The sequence below is a fragment of the Aplidium turbinatum genome, chromosome 9 (assembly GCF_918807975.1).
Source record: "Aplidium turbinatum chromosome 9, kaAplTurb1.1, whole genome shotgun sequence".
Classification (NCBI taxonomy): domain Eukaryota; kingdom Metazoa; phylum Chordata; class Ascidiacea; order Aplousobranchia; family Polyclinidae; genus Aplidium; species Aplidium turbinatum.
Genome location: NC_137480.1, coordinates 19,850,986 through 19,871,530, shown reverse-complemented (window position 1 = coordinate 19,871,530; position 20,545 = coordinate 19,850,986). Strand labels below are relative to the sequence as shown.

The window sequence follows — 20,545 nt, the reverse complement described above, 5'->3', positions numbered from 1 at the left end:
TAGCAGCAAACATACTTTTATTGCATTACTTTCCTAAAACCAAGCGAAGAAACGTTTCAGAATAAAGTGGAGAAGTCAATGATACTAATAATTGTGAAAGGGTCTGTCAGCATATCAGTTTCAAAATAAAAACACTCCTCGACCCAGGCCACTTGCAAGCCGATGTCACACACAAACTAGAGTTTGTAAGTGCGAGAAATGGAATATGAACTCGTTCATCCGAAAATATAATCCATGGCTTTGGTCAATATACCGCTTGTCTTCTGGGGTGTTTGGACGTCACTTACAACCTAAATAGTCGCACATACAACAACGTTCATAAAAGAATTAATGTCGTAACTTTAAGGAAGCATCATCGCATTCTGTTTGAATCAAACATAGTCTGTATGTGTAATTGTGTATAGCTTAGTACTCAATAGTCGGCTAAAATTACACTAAAGCTTGTCAGCCCAGAGTACCAACAAACGTTGAAAAGATGTAAAAATGATACTTTTAAAAAATCAAAAATGTTTACCAGCTAGGCTACAGCTTAAATAAATCTGGTTTAGCTTAACCTGCCATTGACTTACAGCAGCATATAACATTTGCGTCAGTGAAATTAACATTTCTAACAATGATATCGCTTTCAACCAAACTCTCCAAAGTAGCCCAGAGTCTTAGAAAACCAGATCTCCAAAAATATACCGTATCTGTATATAGACATCCGAATGGTGCTTACACTTACTTTGTTATCACTGGAGGCAGCGTTGTACGCGGCAGTGAGAGGTCGAATAGAAGTTGGTTTGTAAGAACGAATGGGCGTTCCCGTTCGGTTTAAATCTGATGATATTGTCGGGGATTGATAAGTGGTAAGATTGGTAGTTTGACTCGTGGCTGCATTTTTTGCCGCCATTACTTTCTGAAAAATGTTTTTGAATAATTGAATAATGTATTGAATATCAACCAGCAATGGAACAATATACAATGCAAAGCACTTCAATCACAAGTTTACGTGGTAGGGCTTTGACAGAACCTTGTTCTCGCAACAGACAAAATAAAAGGTTTCTCTCTCTCTCTCTCTCTTTAAAAAACCGACTATGCTTGAGAGATTTCATGTCTATAAGATGACGAATTTGTGGTGAAATATTTTTAAATCCGTGCAACAAAATCTTTTTAATAGTGGCGGTAAAAGATAGACGATATTAAGTACCACATCAATACAAGGAGCGACTCCAATCATGATGTTTCCGGGGAAAATCTTTCCATTTCTGCTCAGCGCTTTTTTTGCTTGGAGAGAAGTCTCGTAATGGATGTGAATCCAATTCCCACCGTCCGATGCGGTATGGTGCTCAAGAACACAGCCATATTGTGAGAAGCGCTGCATTATGAACGACGCAGAAGACACAGGGAATCTGAAAATAAAAGCAACCAAAACATGGTTATGCGTTAGGTAAAACAGGGCTGCCAAACGATTTAAATTGCACTAGATTTGCATCTCATCAATATGGTGATCATGCAGTCTCTCTCCATGACGTTGTAATAATAATAAACCTCACACGCATGCCAAAAGTCTATACTTTAAAACTTTAAAGATGTGCATTGTGTATCGTATTTTGAAGGACACGCATTTCAAAGGATTTCACTAGAACAGAAACTACGGTAATAGTTCAGGCCCTTAGGGGAATCTTTAGGCTAAACGTGTTACACGTTGTTTTTTTGCATATTTTTGCAGTTGATCAACCCAACTTTGATTTTAGTGGGTGCCGCAACTTTTTGGGTCACGTGATCACCCCCAAATCGGGGATTTCCCCAGAAATCACGTTTCAGCTCTTTTTACGTCATTTTTGTGCAATTACATATTTGATTTTTGTATATTTTAACTTAAAAAGCACATACAAGTAAGTGAGACAAAATAAACACAAAATAATTTCATTGATGACGTCATTGTGACGTCATCACATATATTTTTTTTGCTTTTTTAACCTATTTTGGTCGTTTGCTGTTGGTTTTAGTTGGAGTACCGGTTACTAAAACCATTTCACAATTCCTAAAAGTAGTTTCGTCATGATTGCATCTTTTATGACGTCATCATTACATTATTAAAACTAGACAACTTCAAATTCAGGAACCAAAGGTAAGTTTATTCCGAAAAAAGCGATCAAATACTCTCATTATAAGTTTTGCAAATGCTTAAAATTTTACAATTGCAAGCAATAACAATAATTCCAGTACAGTATGACGCAATAACGACGTCATCAAGGGAATAACCAGAAGAGCAGCTACCAGGGGTGAATTTCCCTTTTGGTCATGCCACTTTAAAATTTAAAATAATATGTAGGCCTAATTATGATCTACAAATCAAATTAATACACGACCCCAGATGATGCAATGTCAGAGTCTTAACACTGTTAATTCAAGATGAAAAAACTAGCGGTTTTCGATGTTAAATTCCTACCATACGTAATTTGATGTTAAAAAAATTCGTGTACGACAAGTTTTTTCAAGTTACAATTGATAGAGTTTAGAAAGTCAAAAGCATTTCTTGAATGATCAGTGTGGATTGGAGATGAAACGTCAATGTGGATTGAAGATGAAACATCAGAGAGGATTGGATATTTTGTGGTCGAATTGCATGTTTCGTACTCGCGTGAACAAAGACTTGTGCATTTTATGGATTTTTTCTTACAGGAACATCGAGAGCCACAAGTAGACTGACAAAACGGAACAAGCTGATTTGCATCATTATGTTTCCAACCCCAAGCTAAAGGAGAAGGTAGTTGCTGAACATTTACGAGGCTTGATTTCCGTATTTCAGCTTGATGTATCGCTCTGCGTGTATGTTGCATCAGAGCAGCTGACGTTGGTGGCAGCTTTTCAATAGTGCAACCACTGGTAAACATCATATAACAGCATTCGTCTACATCCGTGATAGTAGGACCATTGCCATAAAGAGCTATGACATACTTTTGTATGTCATTTATAGAACTAGGTGAGCTTGAGAAATTCAGAGAGTTAAATAAGCCACACATTGCGGTAAGATTAAGCATCCAACAATCCCAAGCCTTTTTTTCCAAAGACGAAACAGTATCACAGATTGTGATAGCATAAAACAAAGGTAAAGAAGCGCAAATCATCGGAGATTGAGGTGAAGATGAAACAATATCATGGATTGGAATGAAGCGAGTTTTTTCTCCAACTCCAAATTCAACCCATAGTTCACAGATTTCTAACTTGTCAAAACACGAAATTGCAATAATTACCACATCAGTATCTACTGTTTTGACTATGGCATCGGATTTTCCATGTTTTACATGGAGAAACATACGGGTGTCTGCCTCTTCGTGATCACATGGGGAAACCTCAGACATGTCCAATGTTTGATTGTTAAGAGCTGTATCTAACGATGTTACAACAATCGTAAACAAGTTTGGATCGACTGAAGTTATCACAGCTTGTTGAACCAGTTGATATAACGCAGTTTTGTTGCTGTCATTTCCCAAAAACTCAGACCAGTTGAGAGGAAGACGAGTATTACTTGTGACAGCCACGTAACATCCAGACCCTGTTTCTAGCAGAAGATAAGCCTCAAATAGCTACTGCCATCACAGAACATGCCAGCAGTGTGATGTCAGCCGATTATGAAGTAGTGAAAGAATCTGCCTCGAAAACCGATCACTACGTCCTTGATGGAGGGTTCTTGTTGCATCGAGTGCCATGGAAACTGGAGACAGTTATGGGTCTATTGCACAGTCGTATGCAGATTTTACCATTCGTCATTATCGCTTAGCAACGGTGGTCTTTGATGGATATGGTGGTCTGTCTATCAAAGACAATACCCATCAAAGACGCGGCATGAACGTCCACCCGGTTGTTCACTTTACTGTAGACACCAAGTTCATTGGAAAGAAGGAGCAGTTCTTGCCTCGAGCTTCCAACAAGGAAGGATTAATTTCTGCTCAACTGAGGAATAGAAGCTGCAATGTGATGAACGCTCCAGGTGATGCAGATGTTGACATCGTCAAGACGGCAGATGGACAGCCCTCATCGACATAGTACGACTTTAATTGGTGAAGACACGGACCTTTTAATATTGATACTACGCTATGCTGACACTGACCCAGACATTAAAGACCTCTACTTCCGCTATGAAAAGACTTACGCAACCAAGATACACGACATCAACAAACTTAAAGCAATCATCGGACCAGACATAATTATGCTTACAGCTCCTCTTCATTCACCGGTTGTGATTCAACGTCAAGGATATTTGGTATTGGGAAGAAGACGCTTTCAAGAAACTAGTGAAAAGTCAACCAATAATCAAAGAATGTGCAAATTGCTTTATTCTCCCAAATCAGACAGACCACATCATTAAGGATCTTGGAAACAAAGCTATGACCATTGACCGTTATGTTTGGCAACGATGGCAGTAGTAACCTAGAAACACAGCGATACAATACATTGGTCAAGAAAATTAAAACAGCCAAATCCTTTGTTCACCATGAACTTTTGCCACCTACATCATCCTATACCAAATTCCACTGCCTCAGAGTTTACTACCAGATTATGGTCAGGATGGGTAGGCTACTGACGATGGTATGGATGCTCTAGACTGGGGATGGAAAGTAGACAATAATCAGATGGTTCCAATCATAACGGACATGAAAGCTGCCCCGGACAACCTACTGAAAATGATCACTGCAATTGCGAATCGTGTTCACCTCACTGTAGTTGCCGGAGATATGTGCTACCATACCATGCTGGATGTGGACCATGCCAAACTGGTTCATGTGTCCATACAGCAATCACATAATTACAGACGATGACATCGACTTCACTTCACAAGGTATTAAAACCTAGATATAGACACCAAAACTACACGTTTTGGTCATATGATAACCTAGTTATGGTCAATTTACTATGTTATTTTAATGGTTTGGCGGCCATCTTGCATTGCCATATTGAATTTATAGGCTATCAGATAATTTAACAATTCTGAGAATGGTCTCATTGACTTCACAGGGTATAAAAACCTAGATAGAGACACCAAAACTACACGTTTTGGTCATATGATAACCTAGTTATGGTCAATTTACTGTTATTTTAATGGTTTGGCGGCCATCTTGGTTTGCCATATTGAATTTATAGGCTATCAGATAATTCAAAAATTCTGAGAATAGTCTCATTGACTTCACAGGGTATAAAAACCTAGATATAGACACCAAAACTACATGTTTTGGTCATATGATGACCTAGTTATGGTCAATTCACTATGTTATTTTAATGGTTTAGCGGCCATCTTGGATTGCCATATTGAATTTATAGGCTATCAGATGATTCAACAATTCTGAGAATGGTTTCATTGACTTTACAGGGTATAAAAACCTAGATATAGACACCAAAACTACATGCTTTGGTCATATGATGACCGAGTTATGGTCAATTTACTGTTATTTTAATGGTTTGGCGGCCATCTTGGATTGCCATATTGAATTTATAGGCTATCAGATAATTCAACAATTCTGAGAATAGTCTCATTGACTTTACAGGGTATAAAAACCTAGATATAGACACCAAAACTACATGTTTTGGTCATATGATGACCGAGTTATGGTCAATTTACTGTTTTGTTCAATGGTTTGGCGGCCATCTTGGAAGCTATCTTGAAAATAACCACTTTCCGGAAGTTGGATTCCTTAAGATTTTGAATATGTTAGTACTGACACTCAATACTAATCAAATCAGTTGAAAAACCATTCGTAACTTATTGTAACCAAAAAAGTAACACCAACAACAAACAAGCGACTACAATAAGAAAAAAACAAGCAAAAAAATTAATACATGACGTCACAATGACGTCATTAATAACATAATTTTGTGTCATTTTTATCTCGTGTATTTTGTAGTGGCAGTCAGTCCAAATGTAAAAAAATAACGTATCTAATTGCATAAAAATGCCGTGAAAAGAGCTCAAAATTGACTTGGGGGGAATCCCCGATTTGGGGGTGATCACGTGACCCAAAAAGTTGCGGCACCCACTAAAATTGAAGTTAGATTCATCAACTACAAAAAAATGCAAAAAAACAACGTGTAACACGTTTAGCCTAAAGATGCTCATTTTTGCCCCTAAGGGCCTGCACTATAACGCGTAGTTTATTACGAAAATACTGTAAATAAAAATTAAAGCTTGGTATAACGTGCAATTGATTGATCTGTTTAGGCTTCAATCGTGACATACCCAAATACCGTAACCCAAGTGTCGTCGAGCTGTGAATGAGGAGTAATTAATTCCCCTTGGGTATAAAATGGGTCAGCTTGACCAGGAGAAGGCGGGGTTTTGCTCTGGTGGGGGGTTAAGACCTTGTAACCCGATGCTCGGCCTGGGGAGCCTGGTCTTCCAAGAAAAGCTGCACATAGAAGTAGCTCATAGAAAAGGTGCAGTGAACATTTTTTTAAGAAACGTAAATTAACAGTGAAGTAGTATACTGCATAGACTTCAAGCCCTTTAAGAATTTGAAAGGAAAAGGTTTAAAAAAAGTATTTGTTACAAACTCCAATGAACTCATATCCTTTGTGTTGAAAATAAACTGTAATATGTCACATACATGGTGAAGCTGTTGACATATTTTGATATGCGGATGATTGAAACAGCATATCAGTGTAACCCGACGTCTGCATTCCATCTGCTTGCCCAAAATCGTCCATTAAGGTTTGAACGGGAGGTGCACCAACTTTCTCTTTAGAGGGAACAGGTGTACTTAAAAAAGACAAAAAATATAAGTTTCTTGAATTCTTTAACATAAATTGATGTTAATATAATGAATAAAACTTCTAGTGCTAAAACTACCATATATTGCTTCACTAGACCTTTTGGGTTAGGGTTAAACCTTTTGGTTGTTTGGTCAATTTTGAATCTTTATCCTCGCACTGACAAAGCCTTCGATAGGTTATTCCTGGTAGTTTCGCATACTTGTAAATGCTCTTGACGCAGTGCCGGATACCGAGGTTGACAAAGTGAAGTTTCCAATTGTTGTTGTCAGGGAGTTATTCTTTACAATTGGTGCCGCTGAATTGAGAACAGTCCTGAACTGTGTTGCTCAGTCGCATATCCCAAGAGCTGAACCAGCACCGCTTGAGCTTGAGTCGGCACTTAACTACTAAGCTAACGAGACGGATTAACATGTTTAAAACAGAGCCAAGAATGATTCAAATGGATTCCTGACAACGGAAAAAAAACATGTCAGAGAATAAAGCTTGTTTAAAAAATGATAAAATTACATTGAACCTTATTGATCGAGATACATACGTGGCAAAGTGAATTTGTTTAGGAGTACGCAACGAGCTTTTTTGTTGGGGAGGGGATTGAGACATCATGTAGTTGAGAGAGGGAGAGTTATGCTGACTTGGTCCTCCTCCAAGCATGGACTTGGAACGATTTAAATTTGATGACTAAAAAGTATTTTTTAATTTTTGTTTTGCAGAAAAGACAATGAATAAAATGTTACTATTAAAAAAAAATTATGATGTATCTTTAAGTAACAGCAAAACCTTTTCTGATTTTCTAGTACAAAACATACAGTAGTTAAAATTAAAACATGATTTGACTTCAGATGATAAAGATGTCTTGATAAGATTAGTCAGCACCAGCAGATTATAATATGTTCACAGAACAAAATATTAAGTAAACATTTATCAAAAGGTTGCAGTTGAGAAACTTAAATGCGTTTGCAAAACAAAACTTATATTCACAACATTCCAGAGTACACTTACTGAAGATATGTTTAAATCCCCCATCAAGTATCCTGGCAAGAACTGGCTCCCATGGGGAGTTGGGTGAGTGGGTGAAATATGACTGGGACTGTTTATTGGTGAGCCCATGGTCATAGGTTCTATGAAACAAACAATGATATAGTCAACCCTAAATATAAATACAAAAAAACTGTTAAGAAAACGTTTAGTGCACAGCTGCATAAGATGTTCCTGCTTTAAACTAATTTGCAAAAAAGAAAAATTTATCCAAACAATGTCAAATTGAGTTCCAATGCAGGTCAAATTGAGTTTACAATACAACTTCAATTGCGACTTTTATATATTGTATTTTCTTAAATAGAAGGGCTCCGCCCTTGAATGGAAACCACATGATTTGGTTAAAAATAAACAATAGAAGCGGCAGATAATAATGAAATGATGCAAGACAATAATGAAATCACTTCTTCATATATTATATATGATATATATATTATAGTACAGAATACTGGTAAAAGAAAACAAAGCAAGCAAATTTAAAGACACGAAAGAGTTTGCACAATTCACATGTGAAACACAGCAGTTGTCACATTACAGTAGTGGTCGCATAGTAACAGAATAAAAACTTTTTGACAAATAAGAGCACAGAATTTTATTGTCACCTTAGAATTAACACTACCGGTACTTCCTTTTGGTTTTGATTGCTTTGCACAGATGTGACATTGTGACAATAATGGCAGCTGTCAGATTAGCGGTTTTATAAAAAGAGACATTAAAAATGCAGCTGACTTATTGCTTCCGTTTTCTTGTTACCGGTACTTATGGGAGATAAACTCAAACGCCCACTGAGCACCAATTAGAAGACAAAAACATTCATATAAAAAAATGGAAGCCGCTTTCAAATAAAAGCCGCGCAAAACGTTAAAAAAAAAAATAGTAGCTGCAGTTTCTATTCAAGAAAATACAGTAAGAGTTTTTATCTTGGTGAAGGCCGTTTTTTGTTTCAACTTTGTTTTTCTTCTACTATATATATATAAATATTTTACCACATTATACTAGAATAGACCATGGTTTCTTTACATAATTAACCACAGCCACTGAATGTAGGCGGTGGGATGGCGCAACGGATAAGGCGTTGGCTTTCCAATTATGCAAACCTGGTTCGACTCCCGGCTTCAGCTGGTTGTTGAAAAACACCACTCACCCGGGGTGTAATAAATTGGGTGGGCATAGTTGCTGAAGTAAAGGCGCCGAGAGAAAGGAACTGGCTACCCTACTCTCCTTAGGGGTCTGCTACTATTCGGTGAGTCCGATTCGGTGAGCTCCTAATTTCTAACCCTTAACCCTAAAACGGCAATGATAATTAGGCTACGGTACCCGATAATTTAAAAAAAAAAAAAAATTACTAAATAGGGATCGGACTCACCAAATCGGACTCACCGAATCGGACTCACCGAATCGGACTCACAGAAACGGGCCATTCCGCTCCTTAGTGCCAAAGGGTTAGTATAATGAGAACCTTATCTTCTCATTCCCCAAAGCTCAGTATCTGAGTATGGGACCTTTACTTTACTGTATGTAAATATATATTAATTACTTAAATTCTATTTTTTTACACAAACATTGATGTATATATTCATAGCTCTTTTGAAACTTTCTACCAAACACAAACAGGCTATATAGACAATTAGACATAGACATTACATTAACCAGGGTTTTGTTATATCCCTGCTACTGTATAGGCTGATCACCATCTCAAGGTGCCTGGTCATATGTCAAGAAACAAGAATACCTGCACAATGCTCAAAATTATGTTTGTTTACCCGTTAACGCCTATCAAGAGCACGTAAATTTTTTTCAAAAATGCATTTCTTCAAAATGACAAGTTTGAAGATACGTAAACATCTGATAAGCTTCGACTTTAATTCAACCACCAAGTATAATCCGAGTAGGGATGCCCAAAGTAGAATTTCGAATCCTTGAGATTCGAATCCATCCAGATTCGAATCTAAAAACCGCTTTTTTATCGGGTAATTGGATTCGGAAATAATACGGAGAAAAGAAAAAAATTTAAAAAAAAAAAAAAATTTTGAAAAAATACGCCTGCAAGTCTTGCAACAAAGCAGATTTCCCACTTTTGCACAATTTAGCTGCAAAATATGTGGCCATTCCAGCAACATCAGCTTCTTTGGAGCGATCGTTTTCAAGTGCTGGGCTGACTGTTGGAAAACTCAAAACAAGGCTGACAGGGCAGCATCTGGAGGAGATAAACGTTCTACATTGCAATTCATCACTGTTGTGAACGATTGAGAACTTGTTAAAATGATAGCTTTGCAAAGCTTCTTTTTCATGCCGTTATGTGTATTTTCTCAATAAAATAAAAAGGTTAAAATTTACGCCGAGGATTCTAGAATAGGATTGGAAATTCTAGATCCGAAAATAAATTCTAGAATAATTCTAGAATAGGCAATTATTCTACTTTGGGCATCCCTAAATCCGAGGTGCAATAAAATAAGTTTTGTTTGAATATGTTAATGAAATATAATTATACCTGTGAAATCCATAATCCAATCCACACAAGATTTTCTTTATAAATTCTTAACACAAGTCGAGTCACCAACTTAATTGTAGCCTAGATACCGGTACCATGTGAAAACAAAGTTTATAAAATGGTTAATAGCTTAGGATAATTTCAAACAACAAAACTTTTGTCTTTGTTTTTGTCATTGTTTTCATGTCGTCAAGTTATAGCCTATCTATTTTGTGAGTCGTGCAAGGCCTATGGTGCGTTGCGCTTGAAATGGCTTTGCCCGTGGTAGGATTTCTTTGTGGGGTTTTCTTTGCCTGCCTTGCTCTTCTTTGCTATGAGCTAAAAACAACAAGACGTGTTTCCCTTACGACCATCAGCACTCTTTTTTTTTTTACGACCATCAGCACTCTTGATAACGCACCATGGCCGATCTTCATAGCAACTGTCCAGTGTCCATACAAATCTTAAATATATCAGCTAAAGCTATGTGGGCTAATAAAGCTATAGACTAAATATATGTTGTTTTTGTTTTGTAACATCTTCTTTTTTTATTTTCCCTTTATATCTTAAATTTTTCTGAAGGTGTTGCAACCGTGCCAAATTTCTTTCAACTCAATAACTTATTTCAATCTCAAGCACGTTTTAACGTTCGCGTTTTGTCGCTTCTACCCTTTTCTGGACCTTTGCTATGCTGACGTGTATTGTTTTGATATGATGGTCAGAAATAAAAACAACTAAACTGAACTTGTTTGAATTTACTCAACAAGTTCCGTTGTCTGTCCCAGTAGCCTAGTGGTTAACCAACCGACTCAAGATCAAGCAGCGCTGGTTCGACTCTCGAGGTGTGCGCTTTAGCAATGCATTTCCAAACTGCCATCCATTCAGCAGCACCTAGTGGATGAAATAATTCCTCAGCAACAAAATTTTAACAAGCGGAAACTTTACTCTGCCAATCTCTGTAATCGACCCTGCGTCAAAAGCCTTTACAAGCATGTGAAACGAGCCTTGTTTTTAACAAACAGAAACTTCATTCTGTCAATCTCGGTGACTGGGCCTGCGTCAGTGATTCAAAGCCTCTACAAGTATATGAAACTGCCTAGATTAAGCTTTTCCAATCCGAGGATAAAGATTTAATCAATCAATTTTAAATGCTAGTCAACCGGTACTCTTTTTCAGTACGAGTTGTGGTATAATATACATCAGCCTAGCAAAAAAGTAGCCTGTGAAGCACAAAAATCGAAATTTTCAGCACTCAATTCAATAGTATATTTCTGGCGATGAACAAAACTTCAAATCTTGGATTAGCTTTTTAGTTGGATTCGAATCAAGACGATAAGAAAAGAATACACTTTATAACAGTGTTGCCAGACGTCCACAAGTGAATTTCTTAAATCCGCTTTACAATTTCCCAAAATCCATGTAAATATTGCCAAGTTTAGCCGCACATGCCGTGCTTGCAAAAATGTGCTCGTATCTTGCAAATCATAAGCGGTTTTGTCTATGACATTGTTGACCTGAGTGATCGAACAGTAAATCAAACAAGATTTTTTTGCACAAATAGAAAAAAATTGAGTTTTTTAAAGTTTTGAGAGACAAGTAACCAACTGCCCCCTGGTTTTGAATCGTTATCCTCGCATTGTCTTGACAAAGTTTTGATTGGTTAGTCTAGGTCAGGGGTGGGCAACGTGCGACCCTTTTCCATTTTTTGTGCGACCTTTCATTTTCTTCCAGCTATTTTTCCTCAAATAAGGCTATTTAAATTAAGGTTAGTTTCATCTCGATTTACACAATTTCGAAGCTTAAGAAGTGATATGACCGTCTTTTCACTCCCTTGTAGGCCTACCTGTGAAATAAGTTTTACGCCTGTAGAAATCCAGCTTTAATTGAATTCACTGCGGGAGGATGACATAGCCTACTTGTACAAAATTTCAATAAGATAAACTCCATTGCTGAAAATATGAATTAGTGTTTGTTTGATGTGAGCCTTCCTGTAAGCATTACATTTTCCTAACTGGCCCTTGTGTTAAAAAGGTTGCCCACTGCTGGTCTAGGTAGTTTCGCATACTTGTACAGGCTTTTGACGCAAAGCCGGTTACTGAGACTGAAATTCCCGACTGCTGCATTGTTGTTGCTGGAAACTTATTCTATCTTTAGATGCCGCTGAATGGAGAACAGTCCTTAGAATGCGCTGCTCAAGCGCACACATCGAGAGTCAAACCAGCGCCGCTTGATCAAACTTAAAGCTAATATTTGTTCACGAAGTCACGCGCTAACCAACTAACCTAACCAACTGCCTACCAGAAAGTTATTTTTATAAAAGTTATCACCTATCAAAAAAAGTCTATCTGCTGGGGCTAATGTTGCAGTTGGACATAAAAATAGGCTAATTGTAATTTAGACCAAAATTTGTAAAAAGTGTCATTTACAATCTACACAAAAATATGTTATTAATACTTTCAGTTCCTATAACTGCAATCGATTCATCTCTGATCACAACCCACTATTTTTTATTGTCCTCCTATCTTACATTTATTTCTCGTCAACCTGTTTGCAACACAATTTTGGTAAAGAGATGACTTTCTTCAACCATAGACAGATAAAACCAAGCAACCACACGGCATTTAACATCATAGGCTACATTAGAGTCAGGGTTGGGACTATCGATTACGAATCGATAATCGATAGCGTTATTCTTTACTTTGTCACTATCGAATCCGTGTTTTCTTTTCTTTTTCAAATAAATATCGATTAGCTGCTTTTCTTTACTTTTTTGTGCGCTGAATCCGATATTCGATATTCGGTACTTTTCTGTAAAGTTTACAAATAAATACGGTAACGTAAAATATTAATCGAATTCCACAATTTTATTAGGCAGGCTTTGAAATTCTATTGAAAAGAGGAGCAAATTTTTCTTTTGCGGGGAAACCCTGGTTGATCACATTCAACTCGAACCCTGCGTTCTTTTGTTTAGGCCAGGTCCAGGCGCTCATGCAGTTTTTAGAAAGGGTCGTAATTGTTAAAGCATGCCGATTCACTTCTTTGTATTTTTTTCAATTTGTTACTGCCTTGAGCATTCAGAAAGAGTGGTGGAATAATTTTTTTTTTCAATATCGATTACTAGGCTACATTCTTTATTCTTTACTTTTTTTTCTAGTATCGAAATCGGTTAATTCTTTACTTTTTTTGGCACTATCGAATATCGGAATATTCTTTACTTTTTCACTATCGACTCCCATGCCTGATTAGAGTGAACATAAGCCATAAACTACGAACGTTTTCGGCCATACTCAAGTTAGCCCTTCTCAAGTAGGCTAACGAAAATAACTGATTTTACATTTAATTAATGTTCACTCTAATGTAGGCCTATGATGTTAAATGCAGTGTGGTTGTTTGGTTTTATCTGTCTCTGTTTGCAACAATCAGAAGTGGGCAGTAGCGCGCTACTTTTACTTTTTATTTGGAGTAGCGGTGCTATTTTTTTCCCAAAGTAGCGGGAAAGGCGCTACTTTTTTTCAGTCGCACTCCCGCTCAGGCCCGTAACTAGGGGGGGCGCAGGGGGGCGAAGCCCCCCTGCAAAAATGTTGGCACCCCCTGGAAAAAATTATGTTAATTAGCTCTGTTCGCTGACTTTTCAGTTTTATACTCAATTTTCTTGTGTTATTTAATTGTAAACATTGTGTGTTTAAGGGTGTGGTAGAATGTTGTCTCTAAAACAAAGTTTGCCTAATTTTAAACGAAACTGCATTAAAAGAGCGAGTTTTGCCAATACCAAACATTCAAATATCTCAGCCAGGAATTAGCAACAAGAAAACATAGAGACTTAGCTTTATTACCGAAAAATGCCCTAGAAAACATGATCTTATCCTTTTGCTATGCCACCGGACAGCACCATTTTACAGGAATATTTATACCCACATGTTTGTTGAAAATGCTTTCAGAATGCACCAAATTCAAAGTAATTTTTCAAAATTTTCTGGGGGAGGCCCCCCAGACCCCCCGCTGCTGGGTGTCACCTTTGGCGAAGACGCCGTCAGTCTTTGCCCGTCGGCCGTCAACCCCCACCCCCTTTCAAAATTCCTGGCTACGCCACTGACTGGTTCTATGATAAACTAGTCTAATGTAAACGTTGTATTAGGCCTACGATTAATGTTCTTGCGTAAATATACCCACATTGTGTACAAACGTCGTTTTCGTACATGATACGGAAAGTAAAAGCTGGGCCCCCTCTAAAATACTTTTTGCCCCCCCTGCTGCTTCAAGCTAGTTACGGGCCTGCTCCCGCTACTTTTTAATTTAACGTGAAAAAAATACTCGTTTTTTTGTCAACACTGGCGTGGTCAAGCAGCTATATTGTATAGCCTATATATTATTTAATCGGTTTGGTTGCAAAGTTTCGGTCTTTTGGGAATCTCGTTTTCTGGTGTGGAGCTGCGATCTTGCCATTACAGTTTGCGCGAAGAAGTTGACCGAGATCAGTGAGGAGTTGAGAGTGAAAGTCCTTGAAGGGTTGAAGAAACGATTCAACAAGTGCTTCAACGACATGAAATGCGTTATGACACATGTCTTCATCCCTCCTTCAAGACGTTATGGCTACAATTTCTGCACTACGTTTCCACGGATGATGTTGACGCACTGCGAGAAAAAGTCAAGACATATGTAATTCGACTGTTGCGGGAGAGATCAAGCCAGGTTGATACCGAGACGAGTGACACCAACAACAGTCACGACTCCGAGGATGAATTTTTTGGTGCGTTGGCGCAATCCCGTGAAACGTCGGTGCAGAAGGAAACAGCAATTGTGGACGCCTTTTTTCAGACAGGAGCAAGTCATTGAGCTTTTCGAATACCGAGTTAAAACATCTGTTCATTAGTCGGGGGCTGGTGAGGTTGACCTGTACTGAAATACTGAGTGGAACTTTTTTGTAGAAATACTTAGAGGGGTCCTATAGGAACAATTGTAGAGATGTTGCCACCTTCCAAACCCTGGGCAACATTTCGATTTATTTCGGGTTCCAAAGCCCGTAAAATCCGGAAAACTTGCCAAGGCAAAATTTGGAAAAAATCTCAATTGGTCCAAACATAGGCATGTTATATATCATTTTAAAGGATTTTTTGTCCAGATTAATAATATTGAGGTCTCAAGTTGTTCACAAAAAATTATGATCAGTTTATCACATAAATATTCTCCCATTAGTGTTTCTTCATTTTGTTGGCAAATTGTGTAAAAATAGAACATGAAGACATGGTATTGCATTGTGAGGTTCATAAACTGCTATGGCACGTCTTCATCACCCTTGTTTGGAATATTTGCATTGAGTTTGTTTTCTCATTTTATTTCTTTTCGTTTTTTCAAAAAAATAAAAAGTAATTTGTCTAAATAATAATATACGAACACATGGTAGGCTACAGGAAACTGTTGTCCAATTATTCAGCTCAGTGTTGTCATATTTTTTTTCAAAAATAAAATGAAAACTTCGTAAACAAAAATGAACGGAGCACGTAAAAATTGCGAGATGAAACTACAGCCCTGATCAATTTTAAGAAGGCAAAGTATAGTTATATAGAGCCATAGTAGAACACTAAAAAAACTAGCTGCTGCTAACAAACTTGAAAAACTGCAGCTAAATTTGCGAATTAGTGTTTTTTTTTCACAATTAGTGATCCTCATAGTGATGCATGATTTAGAAAAACATTTCAATTTTTTTTTTACTTATAGCAATAACGTAAAAAAATTGAGGAGTTACAGTAGTTCGCCCGCAAATAATGACGTTGGCCTAACGTTCTGTACAACTGCACACCAACATTGGCAAGAACGACTTCCTAATTCTAATTTTTTTTGCATTTTCATTGTCCAATTACAATTGTAAAGGGAATACCATGAAGCAAACTTAAACAATTCTTCGAAAGTATCTTCAATTAAAATATTTCAAAATTTGGCAAAACTACACTACCCTCAGCCAACCCGAACAACCGTCAGCCAACGTTGGGCCAAGGAAAAATGTTTACTGGGATGCAGAGTATGGAATCTCTTTGTATGTTTCAAAGTATATTCGATTGTTCTGATACGAATAAGCTAGTGGAGGCACAATTGACATTGACACGCAAAGAAAATGTAAAACAATGCAGCGAAAGAAGATCACTTTCATGAAGCACTGGATTCAAGCAATGCCTTATATTACCATCAAAACCATCTCACTTATACATCACATCAAACAATCATATTGGGAGATATCTGAAAAAGAAGAACAAAAATCAAGAAACATCATATGTGAAACGTAGCAAACGATCTTCAAGTACATTTTTTGATTGCAAGAAAAATTGTCTAATATGTGGGGAAGCATGTGACATTGAGAAGGATAAAAGCACCCAGAAAGATGTGAAAAGAACAAAAGCTTCTTGAGCAGAACTGCCGAACGTGGAAAGGGAAAGCTATCATTTAAAGATGTACTTCTTCAAGTATCATGCTTAATCGCATTTGAATTTTGTGTTGTCTGGAAAAAGTTTTGTAAAGTTACAAAACAAATCTTGCTTTATACAAAGTCAATGAATTTCGAGTGTACTTTTCTTAATTTTTTGGGATTTGGCCATGGTCCAATTAGAGATTAAAGAGTAGTATTTAGAGATTAGTATTAGGGGAGAGTGGGGTTGGTTGAATCGGGGGCTGGTTGAATCACGGTCGACTGCGCCGAGACTAAAATCATTGAACCGAATCAGATAACTTTTTTCGCAAGGCATGGCCATCATTTCAGCATGCTGCAACGCACGAGTTTCGAAGTTGGTGTTTAGTTGGTGTTTTTGAGTACCCCTATATTTTATAGCTGTTTGTAACATTTCAGTGTTGTTAGTATTTTTCGTTTAGCCTTAGTTAGATAGTGTGCAGATGAGAAGGTGGAAGTTATTTTTGTAGCCAGTTAGCTAAGTGTTAAGAAATCAGTAATGACGGCCAAGTTCAAACTCAGTGTAAAATAGTTTTTACTCTTATTTTCTGTGATATCTTGGTGGGGTTGGTTGAATCACGTGATTCAACCAACCCCGTTATATTTTCACCTGATGAAATCATTAATCAGAGATGAGTCAAATAATCTGCCAAATCAAACCACTAACCAATGGGATCATGTTCAAACGTCTGTGATGTCACAGAGCATTGGCGTTGCTGTTGAGCCACCAGCCTCGAACGAAAGCTCTATTTCTTAGGTACAAGGTCTGAGGCGATGAGGAACCGGTCAATACACCTTCAACCTCTCGTTCATGTAGGAAAAGACTCGCATTGAGAAGTCCCGGAGTTAATTCAATGCCATTCAGCCCTGAAATGGTGCGTGCGTTCCCCCAAGGCTCCTGTCAAAACAGGTAAAAGAAATGAAGGAAGAAAACGCCTCAAGTGTGCGATAGGCCTACTGACGAACACGCCAGAAAAAAAGCAATTGAGCATAGGATTGCTAAGAAGCCTCAAAAGAAGAGCAAGATTCAATCACAAGAAAAAGAGGTTCAGCATCCCTGGGTTCAGCAGCTACTGCAGATGGAAAAGCATGGCTATGCAACCAATGTGGAGAAAATTACAATAACAGTGTTGACAGAGAAGCTTGGGTGAAATGTATCGTAATTGGCTCATGAGCTTTGTAGCCTACAGATGGGCTGTTTATGTGCACAAAGTGTGTTAAACTGTTTTGCTTGTTTTTGTGGAATGCTATAAATATTTTTCCATTAAGTTAGTTTGTAGTTATTCGAAATAATGTGTTATGTTATACAACACAACAAGGAATTCTTTAAAAGGATTTTATGAATGATTCAACTAACCCCACCATGTGATTCAACCAACCCCGTTGTCTCAAAAAATAGTACCTTTTTTGAAATGTGCATCAATTTTAACTGCTTTGTAGTATCTATATGAAACCATTTTCATCTAGTAGAGTGTATGTCCAAGTATCAGCAGACCAATTTTCACCATGATCTGTAGTCTGTGGCGCCCACAAGCGGAATAAAACCTTAAAATGATTCAACCAACCCCACTCTCCCCTACATATTTCCATACTTAAAATTGGGTATTATTTCTTTTAGCAATGTTTGGAACGTAGTGATGCAACTGGAGATTTAGTTAGAATCAGAATAGAAGGTGCATGTAGCGACTTGCATGCAGCAGAGGCGAGGTATCAGTGTTACTATTATTAATGAGTCATTACAGTTTTTGAAATATAGTGATATCTACCAGCGTACAGCCTTTTTTTGGTAGGTAGCACAGTGATCTTCTCTGAACTTTGTTTTTGTCTGTGTGGTGCAATATTCCTTCTTTAAAACATGAAGCAACTGTCTTTAATTGCCCATTGTTTTGTTTATGTCATTTATACAGGTACCATGAAAAATGTTTAAAGTTATTCCAGAACCCCAAAGAGATCGCATCAGCAAAGCGTGATAATTCTATCAATTCACCAGAGATCTCTTCTTTCAAGTACTTTTTGAAGTCAATTAGAAACCTTCCAGACAAATCATGGTAATCTTTAGAGCTTCACGAGATGTATAGGGCCCAAGGATGGATAGAAGGAAACCGATCAAGATTTATCACTAAATTGAAGGATCACACGAATGAAGAAATCTATGTCTTTTCTTGTCCTGGAGTAGCAAACATTATGATGTTGAAGCAAAAAGCGTCCCATTTGGTAAAGGCTGTTTCTGAAACCGACCACGATGACGCTGATTCGTCAATGAGTGTCCTTTCAAAGAAAATAAAGGAAGAGATTTGTAAGCTGCCACATTCCAAGAATGAATACAGTGTTATTGAACACGAAAATTTCATGGATGAATGCAGCGAGACTCAGATGGCTTTCTAAGATGGTAGACATTCAGAAAGACACGACTTAATGACGACACAACAAGAAGCTGATGCTATCATTCCTCGTTAGGTTTTTGTAGCAATCACTGATGGCAAATCATCAAAGTTTGTTGTGAAGATACGGATGTTTTCGTTTTTCTGTGCCACTCGTATCAAATCAAACAGTGGGAAGCTGAAGTATTCATGGAAGGATTTAAAGAAGGAAAGAAACTGATCACTATCAAAGAGTCTGTTCGAAAGCACATAGATGTCATTCCTCAGATCATGTCCATGCATGCAATGACCGGTTGTGACAGTGTACCAATAATGTATGGTGTGGGTAAGAAGAAAGCTCTAAGTGCCATCAAAAATTCACCCCTTCTTCATCTTGGCGACGAAACAGCTGACGAGGATGAATATATCAACGAGTGCAAGAACTTTGTGGCTACTTGTTACAATGGAAAAAGCACGAGCTCTGCAGATAACAGGTAACTTTCTTCTTTATTACTCGTAAAAAAGTGTCAATAATTTTTTTCGATTAACTCTTAATAAACTATTGTGAACAGCAGCCCAAATAAGAAAACCAGTTGTTGGAACTAGCGCAAAATTTCGTAATCCTAGGTTACATTCGTCAGTCATCAGATGCCACTGTGATAATCACAACCTTAAACAAGTCATAGTAATAAATAACTAAATATAATAGGCTACTGCTTTTCAGGGAAACTATTTGGCGACGTAAAACCGGGGGAGTCAAAATAACTTTCACACCACCACCTCTTTGTTCGCCACCACCAACTGATGAAGCTCTCGAACTTGACATCAAACGAGCAAGATATCAAAGACTGGTTTGGGGATCGTGTCTCGATGGTAACCCGCCAAATTAGGACCCTTGCCAGGTAGTTTAAAATAGATAGACATTTTATATACTTGAATTCTGTTTTAATTCTGTGTAACTAGGCATTTATTTCATTGAAAAAGATTGCTATACAATTCAAAAAGATCGTGATTTTTGTGCTTCTTTATTCTGGTTTCTTTTAGTACGGATGGGATAAAGATGAAGAAACCAAAACACTCCATCCAATTATGCTACCAACTGGAATCAAATCTGCTCCTGACGAGGTCTTAAAAATCAGTAGCTGTGGATGCACAAGTTAGTATTTAATATGTATGATATCATATAATAGCAAGTTTAATCTTTCCATAGCTTCGATCAATGATAGTCACGTCACATGATAGGCTACACGAATTCATTGTTTTACCCTTCAGTTTGGCTGCTTCATCCATTTTTAGAAGAATGAATTGACTTGACAGCCATGTTTAGTGGTAAAAACACAAGGATTATCATGAACATGAAAAACTCTAAGACAAACTCTTTTCTTTTCAGCTTCGAAATGTAACACAAAAGCATGTTCCTGTTCGAAATCGAAAATTGGCTGTACGGTACCGATTTTTGTACATGCAGCGATTGCGAAATGAATGGAATGTTGG

At 37.5% G+C, this 20,545-nt stretch overlaps 1 protein-coding gene across 1 annotated transcript; it reads right to left on the bottom strand.

The window, feature by feature from the left end:
* On the bottom strand, window positions 1-10,359 carry LOC145777433 (nucleoporin NUP35-like). The gene is made up of 8 exons (XM_082588805.1): window positions 10,277-10,359; window positions 7,750-7,868; window positions 7,286-7,428; window positions 6,585-6,736; window positions 6,218-6,386; window positions 1,190-1,391; window positions 725-898; window positions 1-290 (listed from the first exon to the last, which is right to left on the bottom strand). Exons 1-8 carry the CDS (start codon window positions 10,287-10,289, stop codon window positions 216-218), a joined length of 1,047 nt encoding a protein of 348 aa, XP_082444931.1. The 5' UTR covers window positions 10,290-10,359; the 3' UTR covers window positions 1-215.
* Window positions 10,360-20,545: the final 10,186 nt, after the last annotated feature.

Excerpts from the sequence above, each read along its gene's own strand:
- LOC145777433 (XM_082588805.1), bottom strand. Across the intron at positions 7,429-7,749 it reads GGGATTTAAACATATCTTCA|TCATCAAATTTAAATCGTTC; the intron begins GTAAGTGTACTC and ends AATACTTTTTAG. Across the intron at positions 1,392-6,217 it reads ACTTGGGTTACGGTATTTGG|ATTCCCTGTGTCTTCTGCGT; the intron begins GTATGTCACGAT and ends TTTTATTTTCAG.